The following is an 18,120-nucleotide window of genomic DNA, read 5'->3' as shown; positions in this document are numbered from 1 at the left end:
ATGCCACTCTGAAACGGTGTTCAAACAGGGACGTTTATTGAAATCTCGTTGGAAAAGTTAACATGAATACCCATAAAAGGACACAGCATTTGGGGGGGAGGTGGAAGAGAGACTAACACACAGGGAGGGGTGGGGGGCAAGCAGGATGAGCGGCTTCATTTTTTTAAAAAAACAAAAAGCTGGGAGGGGGCAGAACTGAAACCCAACTTGGTAGAACGACTCCCGGCTCAAAAGAAATCGACGTCTTCTGGGGCGTCCAAGTCTCGGTACTCCACTATGGCCCGTGGGTCACCTCGCACCATCCTGCGGAGAGAAATGGGGGTGAGATGGGGGCGCTGGGGCCCGGCTGTGCTCTCTCTGACCCCCCTGTAAGGCACAGCCCCACACCTCTCCACAATGGGTCTGCGGCGGCCCATCTCTGCTCTGGCTTGAATTAGATGCACGAACACCTACCTGTTGCGTGGTTTGTTCAGGTAGCCGCCCTGCCCTCGGAAGGTGTCGTAGTTCCCCCTGCCAGCGGCATACGGGGTCGGCGGGTAAGGAGGGCCCCCTGCGAGAGACCAAAGGGGGGGGGGGAGATCATCAGAAACTGACACACTGTGTTATTATTGGGGTGTGTTTCTTCAGAAGGTGCTGGGAGGGTTTTCGTTTCTGTTGTAGTTGATAAAGCCGTTTTAAGTACACATGTTATTAAACTGTTCATTCCGAAACAAAAATTAATGTGTTTGTTTTTCATAAGAAAGAAAGAGGAGCCTGGCTGCATCAGGCCAATAATAATAATAATAATAATAATAATAATAATAATAATAATAAATTTTATTTATACCCCGCCCTCCCCAGCTCAGGGCGGCTAACAACCAATAATGAAAACAAGTTGACTGAAATGCAACTTAAAAAGCAATATTAAATTACAACATTAAAACATTAATTAAGCCATAGGCCAGGCGGAACAACTAGTCCAACATCCTGTCCTCACAGGGGCCAACCATTTGCCCCAATGAGAAACCCACAAGCTGGATTCGAACCCAAGAGCCACTCTCCGCTCTCGAGGTTTCCAGAAACTGGTAGTCAGCAGCATCACTGCCTCTGACCGTGGAGGTAGAGCAGAGCCATTGCGGCCAGTAGCTGTGAATAGCCCTCTCCTACATGAATTCGTCCAGTCCTCTTGTAAAGCCATCCCAGTAGACAGCCATCATTGCCTCCTGTGGGAGGGAGTTCCGTAGTTTGACTATGCGCTGTGTAATAGCATTTCCTGCAAGGCTCTCCTGGACAAAGCCCACTCCCAGGGCAGCAGCGCTGCTTGCTCCCCGGTGCCCCCTTGTGGGGAGGCCTCGCCAGGGCTGCGCCAGGAGCTTTTACGTACCTCCGTATCCCAGGATGGGCAGGCGGGGCTGTCCGTAGGGCAACAATCCCTGGGGGGCCTGCGGAGGGTAGGGCAACCCTGGAGCCAAGCCTGCAAGAGGAAGAAGGAAAGTGGTGTGTTCCCAAAACAAGGAAGAATTGGACTCTGATTAATAAAATACACACAAGGCTTGACCAGCAAGACTCTGGGAGGAAAGCGTATAATAATCCCTCTCCACCCCACGGCCCAGGTCGTTTTACTCACAAAAGAACTTTTACACAGTGTTTGTAAGAACCAATCAGATTTCCTCTGAGCATTTCAAAAAACCCCACATGGGACAAAGTCAGATCAGAATAAATTATTTTAACTAGAAAGAAACTATTTCCTACTTGAGCATACATATGTAGTTCAGAGTAAATAAAAGAGGAATAAAAGGAGGAATGCGTTCAGCAAAACCCCAGAGGTCATAAACAGGAGAGACAGGATGGCAGTACAGTATTTGCCATTTCCTTGTGAACTCTCTTCCTGGCCCTTAAGATCTACCTAAAGATTAAACTACATCAAAGTGACCTACTGTCTTTATGTACTGAGGATGCCTGAGGAAGCAACTGGCCTGTTTCAGAATGCTTATATGTGCCTGTCAGGCGTAGAGAAAGCAAATAGCAGAGATGGAGAGGCCTGTGGGATTTGATCAGAAACTATTGTCGATGAATCAAACCCAGTCAATGCAATGCTTTCATCGCGGACACAATGGTTTGCTTCATTTTTCATAATTCCTCATAGCAATCCCACCTGACCCCCACACTCCGGATATCTGCACCCCTACAGAAAGCACTGCAGTAGGCTGGGTCCCCCCTCCGTAGTCCAGCATCTTACTGTGGTTTTTAAACCGCTCTGAGGTTTTGCCTTACGAATAGAAGAATAAATACATTGACAGTGGAAACACATCTGTCTCGAGCGACAACGGAGTGTGCCTCCGGAGGTGAAGCCAAATGGCTGGAGAATCGCAACGCCTGCTGTGGCTGCAGAAACCGGCAACTCGTAACTGCTGCCTCCTACCGTATTTTTCGCCCTATAGGACGCACTTTCCCCCCTCCAAAAATGAAGGGGAAATGTGTGTGCGTCCTATGGGGTGAATGCAGGCTTTCGCTGAAGCCTGGAGAGCGAGAGGGGTCGGTGCGCACCAACCCCTCTCGCTCTCCAGGCTTCAGGAGAGCCGCAGCGCCAGCCCCACAAGGTCAGGGGACAGCGGGGAGGCGGAACGTCGCCATCCCGCTGTCTCCCGATGTGGTTTGGAGGCTGACGGCGGGGAGACGCAAAAAACTTGGTGCGTCCTAAGGGCCGAAAAATATGGTACGTTGTTTTTGCTGCATCAGGGACCCCGGAGCGCCCTCTCCCAATATAAAAATATTGTGGGAAACAAGCACGATCTGAGTGTGTTCTCATCTGAAAAGCACCCCTGTGCCCTGTGCATTTGCTGAGCCCCCCGGCTCTGCCTGTCCCTCTCTGCCTTACCTTGTCCCGGGGGCTGGTTGGGCTTGAGCTCAGGCAGGGCCGGCCTCTTGGCGTCCATGAGGAAGTTGTTGAAGAAGGACACCTCCTTCTTCACCTCCTCAATCTTCTCCGCATGCTTGTTGAAGATGTGCTTGCGCACAAACTCTGGGCCCTGAGAGGAGGAGGATAATAATATTATTAATAATAATAATAATAATAATAATAATAATAATAATAATAATAATAATTTTTTATTTATACCCTGCCCTCCCCAGCCAAGACCGAGCTCAGGGCGGCTAACACCAATGATAAAAACAAGTTGATTAAAATACAATTTAAAAGATTAAGGTACAATATTAAAACAATTAGGGAGCAATCTCATCATAGGAGGAGAAAGGGAAAAAAAAGAGGGGGAGGGAATCAAATTGATTCTGAGCCAAAGGCCAGGTGGAACAACTCTGTCTTACAGGCCCTGCGGAAAGAGATCAGATCCTGCAGTGCCGTGGTCTCATGAGGCAGAGCATTCCACCAGGCCGGAGCCATCACTGAGAAGGCCCTGTCTCTGGTTGAGGCTAATCTGACTTCCTTAGGGCCTGGGACCTCTAGGGTGTTGCTATATATGAACCTTTAGGTCCTCCATGGGGCATACCAGGAGAGGCGATCCCATAGGTACGGGGACCCTAGGCTGTGAAGGGCTTTAAAAGTCAAAGAAGAAGAAGGAGTTCTTTAAAAGAAGAACGAGAGCAATGGAATCGGGGAGTCAGAAAGGGAGTCCCTGAGTGTCATCTAGTCCAACCCCAATGCAGGAATCCCAGCTGCAGAAACCCTGGCAGGTGGACACCCATCTTCTCCTTATAAGCCTCCAGTGAGCCTCCCTTCCGAGGGAGTCCGTTCCACTGTCAAACATCTCTTACTGTCAGAAAGTTATTGCTAAGGTTAAATCAGAATATCTCCCTTTGTGCAATCTGAGTCCTTTGGTTCAGGTCCTGCCCTCTGGAGCAGCTTGCCCCATTTCTCGCGCATCAGCCTTCAGGTATTTGATGAGAAAGGCTCTCACTTCCCCCTCAGCCTCCTCTTTTCCAGGCTAAACATCCCCAACTCCTTCCACCGTTCCTCATAAGGCTTGGTTTCCAGACCCTTGATCATCTCAGTCACCCTCCTCTGAACATCTTCCAGCTTCCATTGTATCTCGCTATGCGTGGGGCTGCCCTTGAGACCGACCCAGAAACTCCAGCCAGTGCAGAATGGCGGGTCCTTGGCGCGGGATCACATTCACCCGGTGCTATACCAGCTGCACTGGCTCCCGGTGGAGTACAGGATCAGGTTTAAGGTGCTGGCTTTGACCTTTAAAGCCCTATACGGCCAGGACCCTCGTACCTATGGGACCGCCTCTCCTGGTAAGCCCCATGGAGGACCTTAAGGTCTGCAAACAAAAACATCTTAGAGGTCCCGGGCCACAGGGGTTAGGCTGGCCTTGACCAGAGCCAGGGCTTTTTCGGCTGTGGCCCCGATCTGGTGGAACGCTCTGCCACAAGAGACCAGGGCCCTGTGGGACTTGAAATCTTTCCGCAGGGCCTGCAAGACGGAGCTGTTCCACCAGGCCTTTGGCCAAGGCACAGTCTGACCCTCTCCTTTGGTAATCCTCACAGAACTCTAGCCCAATGGTTGCCATCAATTTGATTTTGAATTGATTTGAGAATGAATTGATTTTAGAATGCTGTGTTACTTTTATTGTTGTTAGCCGCTCTGAGCCCGGCTTCGGCTGGGGAGGGCGGGATATAAATATAATTTTATTATGATGATTTTTATCAATAACCTCCTTAAATTCTGGCACCCAGAACTGGACACAGGACTCCAGGTGTGGTCTGACCAAGGCGGAAGAGAGCAGCACTATGACTTCCCTTGATTGGAACGCTAGACTTCTGTTCATGCATCCTGGAATAGGATGAGCCTTTTTTGCTGCTGCATCATGCCGCAGGCTCGTGTTAAGCTGGGGGTCTGGAGAGGGAGGAGAGGGGCGTTTGTGCATCAGGGAGCGTGGCCTTCCCCTTGGCCAGACCTGAAGCTGGGAAACGGGGCTCACCTTGAACTTCTTCCCGCTGAGGGGGCACAGCCACTTGTCCTTCCCCAACTCCTGGGTGTTGGCCGTGACGAACTTTTCCACCTCCTGCTCGGGGTCCTTCTTGCCCATCTTCTGGGCCTCCTCCTCCGAGAGGAACTCCCGGGCGCTGAACAAGGGGGTCAGCTTCTCCTCAAAGGTCTTCTGCCAGTCAGACACTGCAAAGGGAGGGCAGAGTGAGCTCCAAGGAAGCTGCATCTTGGGAGATTTGGGACAGATAGAAGAGTTTCCCTTGGGGGCAACTGGTTGGCCATTCTGAGAACAAGGATGTCGAATTAGATGGGCCATTTGAAAGGCAACTCTTATAGTATTGAAGTGGGCTGAGGAGCCAGGAGTTCTGCGTACCAGTCCCTGTCTCCTCACCCAAATGAACCTCTTTCTTCCCAGAAGCAGAGATGGTTATCCTCACCAAGTTCCAGCGCCGAGGGCCTTCTGGCGGTTCCCTTGCTACAGGAAGCCAGTTACAGGGAACCAGTCAGAGGGCCTTCTCGGTGGTGGCACCCACCCTGTGGAACGCCCTCCCACCAGATGTCAAAGAGAACAACCACTACCAGACTTTTAGAAGACATCTGAAGGCAGCCCTGTTTAGGAAAGCTTTTAATGTTTAATAGGTTATTGTATTTTAGTGTTCTGTTCGAAGCTGTCCAGAGTGGCTGGGGAAACTCAGCCAGATGACTTGTCCCATCCTCCAGTCCCTGCTTCTCAATTTGTATCGTATTATTTTATGCTCTGTGGCATGCTGTTGTTTTATTGATTGTAGTTTAGAAATTATTTACAGTGGTACCTCGGGTTACAGGCGCTTCAGGTTACAGACGCTTCAGGTTACAGACTCTGCTAACCCAGAAATAGTACCTCGGGTTAAGAACTTTGCTTCAGGATGAGAACAGAAATCGTGCTCTGGCAGCGCGGCAGCAGCGGGAGGCCCCATTAGCTAAAGTGGTGTCTCAGGTTAAGAACAGTTTCAAGTTAAGAACGGACCTCCAGAACGAATTAAGTTCTTAACCCGAGGTACCACTGTATTGTAATTGTTAAAAGTGGCTCTCTGTTTAATTTTTATATGCTGATATTATTATTCCATACTATTTTAACGATTGTTGAATGTTACTTTATTTGATGTAGGTTGCTTATTTTAAAGTTATGTTTTATTAGCACATTTTTGCATTGTGTTAGATTGTTATAAGGTGTGCATTCTTTGTTTCTTCAGCTTGTAAACCGCCTTGGGGTATTGTAAGATAGAAAGACGGTGCAGAAGTTAAAAATGATGATGATGCTCTCTTTCTCTCTCTCACACACACGCCGCCCACCTTCTCCATGGGTGACCCGGTTGGGGGGGATGGGCCCCCGCACGTGGATGATCCCGCAGCGGTTGGGCATCTCGTCTTCGTTGACGTACTCCGAATTGTTGTAGTAGTCGACCGAGTGGACGATGCGCAGGTATAGAAGCAGCTTGTCCAACACCTGAAGGGAAGGAAGGAGGGAAGTTGGCCCTGGGTGGGTGGGGGGTCTGCAAGGGAAGCCCACCGGGGGTGGAGGGGGAGGCCGAGCTCACAGCAGCCCCTGGACTTAATGGATCTCTGGAATTGTACCCAGCAGAAACATTACAGGGGCATCATAGATGCGGAAATTGCAATATCTGTAAATATGCACTCCAAGTAAAGGAATTTGTCAATGAACAGACTGTTCCGCATTGAACATTTTAGTAATTGTAATACCAAGAACTGTGTACCGTATTTTTCACTCTATAAGACGCACCAGACCACAAGACGCACCTAGTTTTTGGAGGCGGAAAACATGAAAAAAAATATTCTGAATCTCAGAAGCCAGAACAGCAAGAGGGATCGCTGCGCAGTGAAAGCAGCAATCCCTCTTGCTGTTCTGGCTTCTGGGATAGCTGCACAGCCTGCATTCGCTCCATAACACACACACACACATTTCCCCTTACTTTTTAGGAGGGACAAAGTGAATCTTATAGAGCAAAAAATACGGTATATGTATGGATGTATCCGTGCAAGAAGCCGTACATTGGCAAGAGTACCAGACCGATAAAATTATGCATAAATGAACATCGCTCACGAATCCGCAATAAAATACTAGAAGCCCCATTAGTAGAACACTACGTACAACAGAAACACCAGGAAGATGATTTCGTATTTTTCATTATTTGGAAACCTAGAGCAGACCCATTCAATCGGAGAGATATCAATAAACTGTTATTACAACAGGAAGCCCGGTACATCCATCTACTTAAGACCATGACCCCTATGGGTCTGAATAGCTATCAGGATTATACACCATTTCTTTAAGACCTCAAATTAAACTGCAGCTGTCCTCTGAACTTTAGAACTCTATGCCTTTAAGAAGACCTAGGGGATCTCATCTACCCCTCTAAGTGCATATAAAAGGTAATAGGCTCACTTCCAAATTGAAAACGCACAGAAAAGCTCAAGATACACGTTGATCTACCCACATGTAGGTGAGGAATCATAAGATTATTTGCTGCCTTAGAGTTTTTAATTTGATTCAATACATGTGATTATTATTAATATTGATTATTTTCAGTTGTCATCCCTGAGAAATGTAGACAATAACAGGATATATTTATCCGAAAGTCTTCAAACTTACACAACCTTTTAAAAATTAGGTAAGGAACCAAATGTTATATAATACTGATTTATAATTTATGATCATTTAGAATTTAAATGTATTTTCATGTAATATTTGATACTTCCAGCTGATGAAGGTGGATACATCGAAACAGGGCCCTGTAAGGGCTTCTAATCCGTAACTGATTTCTGACTTCTGTATGATTGAAATTAAGACCTTCACGTCGAATCAGACTATGGACTAACATAAACTTATCTCTACTCATAAGCTCTTATCTCTAATTCTGTAACAAATTATTGTGTTATCTTTGAGTTTAAGTTTGTAATCCCTGTTAAGAGTTTGTAATCTCTATTTGAGTTTGTTATCCCTGTCAGAATACACACCTTTGAATGGATTAGTTTTTGTTACTATTGATTATTGATTTGAGAGTATGGACCACTCCCACTATTGAAAGTCACATTGGCCAGTGTGTAAGACAGCACTGAGTTGGACGGACCCTGATGGTCTGACTTGGGTGGAGGCAGCTTCCTAGGTCCCCAGCTTCCCAAAAACGAAAGCCCTGGTCCTCCAACCTCCCCCATCCTCAAACCGAGCCGCTCTCACGCAAGAGTCACCTTGACAAGCTTCTCGTCCCTCTCCACGTTGAGCTCAGCGGGGTTCCCTTCCTTGGGGGGCTCTTCGGAGGGCTCCCCGCTTTTGCCCAGCAGCTCCTCCTCCTCGGCGCTGACCTCTTCTATCAGGTAGTCCGTGATGTTCTTCAAGATGGGGTTCTGGGAAGGCAAGCTCTGGGGTGGCAGAGAGAGAGAGAGAGAGAGAGGCCGCTGTGAGCTTTGCTCCCAAGAGTAGACGAAAAGAATCCGTTCCGCGAGTCTCTTTGTCTTGCGTTTTTTTCGTCTTGCGAAGCAAGCCCATTAGCGGCTTAGCGCTATTAGCGGCTCAGCTGATAAGCATCTTAGCGGATCAGCTGTTAAGCGGCTTAGCGGCTTGGGGAAAAGGGGGGGGGGGAACCGCAGGAACTTGCAAGACATTTTCGTCTTGCGAAGCAAGCCCATAGGAAATTCGTTTTGCGAAGCACCTCCAAAACGGAAAACCCTTTCGTCTAGCGGGTTTTCCGTCTTGCGAGGCATTCGTCTTGCGGGGCACCACTGTAAATGCCTCTCTAAAAGACAGACGGCCAAGCCTTCCTTCCGGCGGCTATGGGTGCAGCTTCCCTAGCTTAATTCTGGCCCATGTGGGACCAGTCTGGAAAGTTAGCCTTGGTGAAGACTGGACATTTTCATCCCCCCAAAAGTTTTTAACTTGAGTTTCCATTGAAATGAGGCTGTATTTTAGTATTTTAATGTTGTGTTTTAATCTTGTTTTTAAGTTGTATTTCAATTCATTTGTTTTTATATCGGGTGTTAGCCGCCCTGAGCCCGGTCTTGGCTGGGGAGGGCGGGGTATAAACAACAACAACAACAATAACCAACAACCCATCCGCTTGAGCCACTGTGTTTCTCTATGGGCAGACTTTCCCTGAGCAGGTGCCCCGCCAGCTGCTTTGGACTACAACTCCCATCAACCATTCTAGCTGAGGCTGATGGGAATTGTAGTCCAAAGGAGCGGGAGGAACACTAGTTCAGGAAAAGTGCGATAAGAACATAGGCGACTTCCTGCATCATACGTAGACATTCAGCTGAGAACCGGCTTGCGAGGGGAGCCCTTTTCATGGAGTCATAGAGCTGGAAGGGACCTCCAGGGGTCATCTAGTCCAACCCTTGGCAAGGAAGGCAGCGCAGCTAAGTTTCTGGGGATCGCGTACAGCAGGCTCGATCCACTTGGCCATCTGATGAGGCACAGAGAAATCCGAAGGGCAGAAAAACCCAAGGGCTGCGAGCACCTCCCAGACAGTTCCCCCCCACCCCGGGCCCCGAACTGACCGAGACTTCGGAGGCAGGGCGGGCCTCCCCGGCCCCCCACAGCTGGGTGCGGTCATCCATCGTCTGGATCAGCTTGGCCGCCAGCTTGATGTCGTTGCGCAAGATCTGCTTGTGCTGCGTGATGCCGTTGACGTTTCTGACGCGCCGGGTTAGGTCGCGGTTGACGCCGGGGCTCAGCTCGCATTCCCGCAGCTGGGGAGAGGGCGGAGGGCAGGGTCAATGCCAGAACAGCTCCCCAAACAGTGCTGAAACAGGGAGGGACCCCCTCCCCACTCGCAGTTGTGTCCAGGCATCTCATAATAATAATAATAATAATAATAAATAATTTCTTATTTATACCCCGCCCATCTGGCTGGGCTTCCAAAAAAAATATTAAAATACTGTGATACATCAAACAATAAAAGCTTCCCTAAACAGGGCTGCCTTCAGATGTCTTCTAAAAGTCTGGTAGTTGTTGTTCTCCTTGACATCTGGTGGGAGGGCATTCCACCGGGAGGGCGCCACCACCGAGAAGGCCCTCTGCCTGGTTCCCTGTAACTTGGCCTCTCGCAGTGAGGGAACCGCCAGAAGGCCCTCGGAGCTGGACCTCAGTGTCCGGGCAGAACGATGGGGGTGGAGACGCTCCTTCATGTATACTGGACTGAGGCCGTTTAGGGCTTTAAAGGCCAGCACCAACACTTTGAATTGTGCTTGGAAACGTACTGGGAGCCAATGTAGGTCTTTCAAGACCGGAGTGAAGATAGCACGGCACACAGGCACTGTTTATCCTCTCTACCCCAGGGGGGGAAACCCCTACAGATTGGGATATACAATTTAAGAGAAGAATGAGGTGGGGTTGGTCTCTCGCAGTTCCCAAACCTTTGGGGGCCATCCTCGCCTCTGCTTCATCACCCCCCACTGCCCCCTACAAAAAGCAATATTCAGAAAAGTGGTTTGCACGGCCTGTTCAGGAAGATAACAACATGATACAGTTCAAAACAGGAAAGATTAACTGCAGAGTTCATTCAAAATCCAGTTAAAAACGATTCAGTTCATCAACACAACGGATGAACTCGATTCCAGGGATACGAGCTTCTCAAAATCTGACAGTCGTTTTGCACCTCCAGTGCCCTCCCCACTGCCCCCTCGCCTCTTAGGGTCCCCCTAGGGCAGCCTTTCTCAACCTGTGGGTCCCCAGATGTTGTTAAACTACAACTGCCATCACCCCTAGCTGGCAAGCCCAGAGCCCAGGGATGATGGGAGTTGTAGTCTGTAGTGGTCAGGTGGGATTACTACGAGGAATTATAAAATATGCATCAAGCCACTGTGTCCGCTATGAAAGCATGGCGTTGACTGGGTTCAGTTCATTGACAATAATTTCTGATCAAATCCCACAAGCCTCTGCATTTCTGGCCATTTTCTACGCCTGACAGGCATTCTGAAACACAGGCCAGTTGCTTCATCAGGCATCCTGGGTCATAAAAGATAGTAGGCAGTTTCTTTGATGTGATTTGTTAATCTTTAGATAGATCTTAAGGGCCAGGAAGAGTGTTCACAAAGAGATGGTAAATTCTACCCTTCCTTCCTTCCTGTTTATGACCTCCAGCGTTGCTGAATGAATTCTTCCTTTTTAGTTCTGTTTTATTTACCCCAGAAGTATGCATGCTTAAATTATTAGTTTTTGTAGTTTAACTTTGTCCCCATGTGGGGTTTTGAAATGCTCAGAGGAAATCTGATTGGTTCTTACGTACAATGTGTAAAAAGTTCTTTTGTGAATAAAACGACCTGGGCCGAGGGGTGGACAGACAGATTATTATACGCACCCCTCCCAGAGTCTTGCTGGTCAAGCCTCTGTGTGTCTTTGATTAATCAGAGTCTAATCCTTCGCTTTGGGAATGCCACAGCAGAATTCATTCAAAATCCAGTTAAAATGATTCAGTTCATCAACAAAACAGATGAACTCGATTCCAGGGATACGAGCTTCTTAAAATCTGACAGTCGTTTTGCACCTCCAGTGCCCGACCCACTGCCCCCTCGCCTCTTGGGGTCCCCTAGGGAATCCCCCTGCCCCCTGCCCCCTTTGGGAATCGCCCATTTACCCGAATGTTCTGGAGGTTCCAGCAGATCTCCTTGATGTTGACGCTGCGGTCAAAGGTCACCCAGCCTCTTCGGAAAAACCTGAAAAGGAGAAAGGTGTTCGGCCGCCGGGCTTTTCAAACGCCCTCTCCCCCTCGCAGGCACACAAACACACACAAGCCTGACACACACAGGCATACACCCTGCCTTTCCTCTGAGCCAGTTCACAAAGGGCTCTCTCGTTTCAGCCACACAACGGCTCTGTGCAAGGTAGACTATAGAGGCTGAGATGCACCAACAGCCTTGCATTTCTCTGTAGAAAGGACTTCTCGGCTGCCAAATTGCTAGCATGTTTGTTCTGGCCTGACAAAGGAACATTCTGCACTGTTTAAAAGCGGATCTGCAATTGCTTAGCAGAAGAACCCTTTTATAAAGAGCAGAAATGATGAGTAAGTTGCTCACAGCCACTCAGTTAAGGCCTTCGGCTCTGCAGAGATCTGAAAATAGGGGAATTCTTCTCCCACCATCTAGAGAGCAGGAGGAGAACCAGTGGATCTCCCAGGGATGTGAAGCAGATCAGGAAGGATTTCTGACTCCCAACTATTTAACGAAGGCACCAACTTAAACGACTCCCCCCACAACGCCTTCAGTATATTGCCAGAATGAAGAAAGCTTGGAGCAGCAGGGAGGTCTGTATACATTTTTAATCTCTAAGAGCCTTTCACACCCGGCTGCAGTTAGCGGTTCTAGCAAAAAAACCAAGTTGATGCCACACGCCTGAAGGACTGGACAAATTCTATCGAGAGGGCTGTCAATGGCTCTTAGCCACAATGGCTCTGCCTCCACAGTTGGAATGCAGCAATGCTTCTGGGTTCCAGTTGATGGAAATCGCAGGTGGCGAGAGTGTTGATCCTGTGTTCGAATCCTGTGAGAGCAGGTGGCTGGCCTAGATGGGCGCCCTTTGACCTGATCCTGCAAGCTCTTCTTGCCTTCTTATGCTGTTCTACAGAAAGGGGATCCTATGGAACTATTACTCATATGACACAGACAGACACACGAGCAACGTGCAAGAAATCTTTGGGTGTGGGTGGGTGTTAGAAAAACGAACGTTACCTCCTTTCCGGCTGGGGTTCTGAAAGAGCCACTCTCATGAAGCCAGGGTACCTTTTGCAAAGCTGAGAGAGAGAAGAAAAAAGGGAGGGAAATCAAAAGCTATAAATTTGGGGGGTGGGTACAGGGTATGTTAGGGCCGAAATAAAAAATTAAGGTGTTTTTTATATATAATAAATGTTCATAAATGTACCAAGCAAACACGTACATCAATATATCAATATATAATATAATATAATATAATATAATATAATATAATATAATATAATATAATATAATATATATTATATATAATATAAATATATAAACCACATGTCTGACATTCTACATCAGACATTCAAAACCAACAAGCCTGCTATCCCAACCCGAACCCCCCTAAAAACTCTGATACCCCATAATTAAATACAATATAATCCCATAGACACTACCTTACACTGCGCTTAAAACCAAAATCGCTTTTGGCTAGTCCTAGTCTTTATAACCCTGGACCTTCTTCCAGAAGGCAGAAGCTGAAAGAGATCATTTCCGGGGTGCACACTATCCTGCGCTATCTCTGCTGCTTTCTTACGGCACCTGGAAGCGTAGATTTGATCCAAGGTGGGAAGAGGGCACCCAATTGTTCTCTCCGCAGTCTTTACAACCCTGGATAGCATTGTTTTTCCCCTGACCGTGCAGCTCCCAAACCACACACCCAGACCATAGGTTAGTACGCTCTCCACAGTGCAATGGTAAAATGCCATCAGCAGGTCCTTTGAGAGATTGTTTTTCCGGAGGATTCTCAGAATATATTGAGAGAGGCCAGCGCCACGCCAGCTGGGTTCCACTTACCGCCACGATCTCCGCCTGGGAGATGTTGGGGGCGATGTTCCGCACAAAGAGGGAGCAGGTCTTGTGCAGGGGGCGGGGCTTGGGCTCCCCGTCCTTCTCCTTGGCTTTGGGCGGCTCCTCGTCGCCTTCCTTCGCTGGCCCCGCCGTCGCGCCGGCTGCCCCTGCTGCCGCCCCGGCCTTCTCCTCCTTCGGCTTCTTGTCTGCAAAAAAGAGACGGCAAAGAACTCTGAGCAAGGCCTCTGGGGCGGATTTCCTCCAGCTAACCGGCGGCGAGGGAATTGCGAATCCCAAGGCGTCGGAAGGGCAAGTTGTCTCTTGCAAGCTGCCGGATTACACATCTCAGGAAAAAAGCACACCAGGAACTCAGGCCATTGCAAGTTTCAATAGTGGGAGTGGTCCCTACTGACAGGTCAATAGTCAATAGTAACAAAAACTAATCCATTCAAAAGTACCGTATTTTTTGCTCTATAAGGCTCACTTTTTCCCTCCTAAAAAGTAAGGGGAAATGTGTGTGCGTCTTATGGAGCGAATGCAGGCTGCGCAGATATCCCAGAAGCCAGATCAGCAAGAGGGATTGTTGCTTTCACTGCGCAGTGATCCCTCTTGCTGTTCTGGCTTCTGAGATTCAGAATTTTTTCTTCTTGTTTTCCTCCTCCAAAAACTAGGTGCGTCTTGTGGTCTGGTGCGCCTTATAGAGCGAAAAATACGTATGTATTCTGACAAGAATTACAAACTCAAGCAGAGATTACAAACTCTTAACAGAGTGAAAAAGAGAAATTCTTTCTAACAAATTATTGTGTTATACATATCTTTATGAGTTTGTGATCTCTGTTAGAGTTTGTAATCTCTGCTTGAGTTTGTAATTCTTGTCAGAATTGACTTGTGAGTAGGGACCACTCCCACTATTGAAACCTATATTGGCCTGAGTTCTTGGTGTGCTTTTTTCTTGGAATTACACATCTCAGCAAGCAAGCAAATAAGCTAGCAAACAACCCCCTGCATCTCTAGGTCCAAAGAACTGGAGCTTTGGTTTACCAGAGGCAACGCTTTTTTTAAAAAAAAAAATCCGGACTCAGGAAAGAAACAGCTCAGGCTAGAGGCATTCCTCTGGCTTCAGCAAAGCCACAGAGGCAAAACCCTTCGCTCTTTCCTAATTAGGAGCCCTCCAAACGTTAAGAAGGTAAGTGGTGCCTGCAGGATGAGGCCATCTAGCCTGGCATCCTGTTCTCACAGCGGCCGACCAGATGGCCATAATGTTATGCCAGCAAGTTGGACCCGAGCGCCAGGGCAAACGTCCTTTCGCAATACGGCTTTCCAATCCTCTCTTTCACTGCTCATGCATCTTAAATGTATACCACACATTTCCGTGTGTACAAGACAAGTGTTTTTTCTTAGAAAATTATGACAAGGGGGAGTATTTCTGGGGTTAACCTCTATGTGTCCTGCATCTGGGGAGGGGCTTTCTACATCCGGGATCTGAGTTCTTTGTGTGATACTTTCACTTCTCACGGAGAAGAGTCAGAGATGCACGCCATGTCTCCGGTCTCTGACGGGATTGTTTGTTTTATCTGTCCGATGTAAATAAAGCTGTTTAATATAAAAAGAAACGGCGTACGGACTCTTCTCTTAATGCACAATTCAAGCACATTCTGCCGCTCTGCTACTGGCTGGGAATTCTGGAGCAGTGGGAGTGTACCGGACCCAGTCAGATGTACAACACGGATAGCGCATAGTGGGGACGTGGAATTGGTTGCTCCCGGGAGCCGGAGATTGTCAGCGGCTATTGGGCGTGTTATTGGTGGCTGTAGAAAGGGCTGGTGCTGATTGGCTGTCACTGCGGCAATTTGGCGGGCGATAGGTGGATTTTGCATCGCGTGCGAGTGGCAGCGTATGTCAGGCTGGTGAGCGATTTTCGGCAACCCCTCCAAAAAAGCTCAACAACTCTGGGCAATCCTCCCTCCATTTTCTTAATTTGGAGGCCCCCCCAAAAAAACCGGGAGAATCCGCGACCAGAAAGAATAGGAACATCAAGAAGACCGGAAGAAATTTAAAGACTATTTGAATAAATATTGTAATATTAAAGATATATAACCACTTGAAAGAAACAATTAGGCCTAGGATTAAAATGGAATTAAATTTATAAATAAGAAAATGTACGATAAGGAAAGCTATGTAACATGAATAGGACTGTGATATGGTCTTTTGAAACACTGATATTGGAAACTGCTACATATAATTACAAAGAAATTCGGATGGAAGAGATTCGAGGAAGTCAAATACTATGTTTATGAAGATGGATGGTACTTAATTTTAATTAAGTGGTAAGATGTTTTATGTATCTTTTTTCTTTTTTTCTCTTTTTTCTTCTTTTCTGTTTGTTTTTATTATTGTTAATCTTTTATTTCTTTACTATGTTTATCTACTGAAAATAATAAATATTATTTGAAAAAAAAGCTCAATAACTCTGCCCCCCCAAAACTCAACAACTCTGGGCAATCCTCCCTCCATTTTTTTAAATTGGAGCCCCCCCCCAAATAGGGGGCGTCTTATACACAGGGGCATCTTATACACAGAAAAATACAGTACATCCATTTGTTGTTGTTTTTCTACTGGATCTCTCCACCCACCTTCCTTGTCCTCCTCTTCGGGGCGCCCGCCTTCTGATTCTGTGTCAGATTCAGAAACGCTGCCTTCGTCGTAGCTGTCGTCCCCGCTGCGCTTCCGTTTGTGTTTGTGTCCGATCTGGGTGGGGCGGGAGAAAGGGAGCAGTCATTCCTACCCCCAAAATCTCGTTTCGGGTGCATATTATCATCGTTATCTTTAAATCCCGCCTCCCTCCCTCAGGGGCGGCTTGCCACAAACTAACGCAACACGGATAAAAATGTCTTAAGAGAGAATTTATTCCTGGAATAATGCTCGGCCTTTCTTTAAAGAGGCAGGGAGGTGTGTTCCCCACCTATCTATATATATATAAAAGTGTAAAGTATCCCTGGATGGTTCAAGTCCAAAGGCGACCCTGGGGTTGCGGCGCTCATCTCGCTTTCAGGCCGAGGGAGCTGGCGTTTGTCCACAGAGAGCTTTCTGGGTCATGTGGCCAGCAGGACTAAACCACTTCTGGCGCAACGGAAATGCTGTTTTCCTTCCCACCACAGTGGTACCTATTTATCTACTTGCACTGGTGTGCTTTCGAACTGCTAGGTTGGCAGGAGCTGGGACTGAGGAACGGGAGCTCACCCTGTTGTGGGGATTCGAACCGCCGACCTTCTGATCGGCAAGCTCAGTCCAGTATACCTGAAGGAGCGTCTCCACCTCCATCGTTCGGACACTGAGGTCCAGCTCTGAGGGCTTTCTAGGCAGAGGGCCTTCTCGGTGGTGGCACCCGACTTGTGGAACGCCCTCCCACCAGTTGTCAAAGAGAAAAATAACTACCAAACTTTTAGATGACATCTAAAGGCAGCCCTGTTTAGGGCAGCTTTTAATGTTTAATAGGTTATTGTATTTTAGTGGAATTTAGTGTATTTTTGTTGGAAGCCGCCCAGAGTGGCTGGGGGGACCCATCCAGATGGGCGGGGTATAAATAATAAATTATCATTATTATATCTTTTGGACCACAGAGCTACCCGCGTCCCTCCCACCTATCTAACCTCCAGCACGGCACAGACCTGCCTCCACACACACCCTACTCTGGAAGCTCATCCACTTCCCGCCCGCCCTGATTCAAAGAAGGGAAGCATGGAGGGCCCTGCACCTTTTTAGCTTCCTTGTCAGTCTCCTCTTTCTTCTCAGCCCTCTTCTCCTCCTCTTCCGAGCCCTTCTTCGCCTTCTCCTCGACAGCTTCCTCGTCGCCAGCCTAGGACAGAGCAGGGAGGCCCGTCAGACACCCCTGCCCAGCTGGCAGCAGCAAGGAAGGCCCAGCCAGGATCGCACCCGCCTCCCCAGGACCTACCTTCTTGGCCTCCTCCTTCTTGTCGTCCTTCTCCGAGGCTTTGCGGTCCAGCTCCTGCAGCCGGTTCTCCTCCTTCTTCCCCGGCTCTGCCTTCTCCTGACGCTCCTCCTCTTCCTCCTGGTCCAGGATCTTCAGGTCGTGCTCAGTCCCGCCTTCCATCTTAATGACAGCTGCAGGGGGAGAGGGAGCCACCACCGTCAAGGCCCTGACTCTTAACAATAGCATGTGGTGGCAATTCTGGGGGGGGGGGGTTCAGCGGGTTTGGAACTCAGCAAAATATCTACATGGACCCCAGGCTGCCTCAAACGCCACCACCTTTCTTCACAACTGTTTATAAAGATAATTAAAACCGGCAGCCTAGAAGATTAAAAATATGTCAACTCCTATGTGTCTGGAAATAGGGTGTCTTGAGTAAAATAATAATAACAACAACAACAACAACAACAACAACAATAATAATAATAATAATAATAATAAAAAATTTTATTTATACCCTGCCCTCCCCAGCCAGAGCTGGGCTCAGGGTAGCTAACACCAATAAAAAAATCACAGTAAAAACGTAATAGGGGGGAAAGAGAGGGGGAATTAAAAAAACCAATTTAAAATACAGGTTAAAATGTAATTTAAAATGCAGCCTCATTTTAAAGTAGCTGATAAATCAAAACCATAAAAGGGGAGGGAAACATAAGGCCAGGCGGAACAG

At 47.9% G+C, this 18,120-nt stretch overlaps 1 protein-coding gene across 2 annotated transcripts in view; it reads right to left on the bottom strand.

Moving 5' to 3' along the window:
* Positions 1-19: 19 nt before the first annotated feature.
* Positions 20-18,120, bottom strand: part of SRRT (serrate, RNA effector molecule) — a 34,949-nt gene continuing 16,848 nt past the window's right edge. For both annotated transcript variants that reach the window (XM_081886765.1, XM_081886766.1), the window contains 14 exons: positions 17,418-17,587; positions 17,220-17,321; positions 16,099-16,213; positions 13,472-13,671; positions 12,647-12,708; positions 11,557-11,635; positions 9,479-9,670; positions 8,174-8,344; positions 6,260-6,413; positions 4,920-5,113; positions 2,858-3,008; positions 1,364-1,453; positions 454-550; positions 20-303 (listed from right to left, as the gene is read on the bottom strand). In XM_081886765.1, coding sequence (XP_081742891.1) covers positions 228-303; positions 454-550; positions 1,364-1,453; positions 2,858-3,008; positions 4,920-5,113; positions 6,260-6,413; positions 8,174-8,344; positions 9,479-9,670; positions 11,557-11,635; positions 12,647-12,708; positions 13,472-13,671; positions 16,099-16,213; positions 17,220-17,321; positions 17,418-17,587 — 1,853 coding nt within the window. In that variant the 3' untranslated portion in view covers positions 20-227. The remainder of the gene's footprint in view (positions 304-453; positions 551-1,363; positions 1,454-2,857; positions 3,009-4,919; positions 5,114-6,259; positions 6,414-8,173; positions 8,345-9,478; positions 9,671-11,556; positions 11,636-12,646; positions 12,709-13,471; positions 13,672-16,098; positions 16,214-17,219; positions 17,322-17,417; positions 17,588-18,120) is intronic.

This window comes from Podarcis melisellensis, assembly GCF_964234715.1.
Source record: "Podarcis melisellensis genome assembly, chromosome: 13".
NCBI lineage: Eukaryota > Metazoa > Chordata > Lepidosauria > Squamata > Lacertidae > Podarcis > Podarcis melisellensis.
This window is presented reverse-complemented; position numbering and strand designations above follow the sequence as displayed.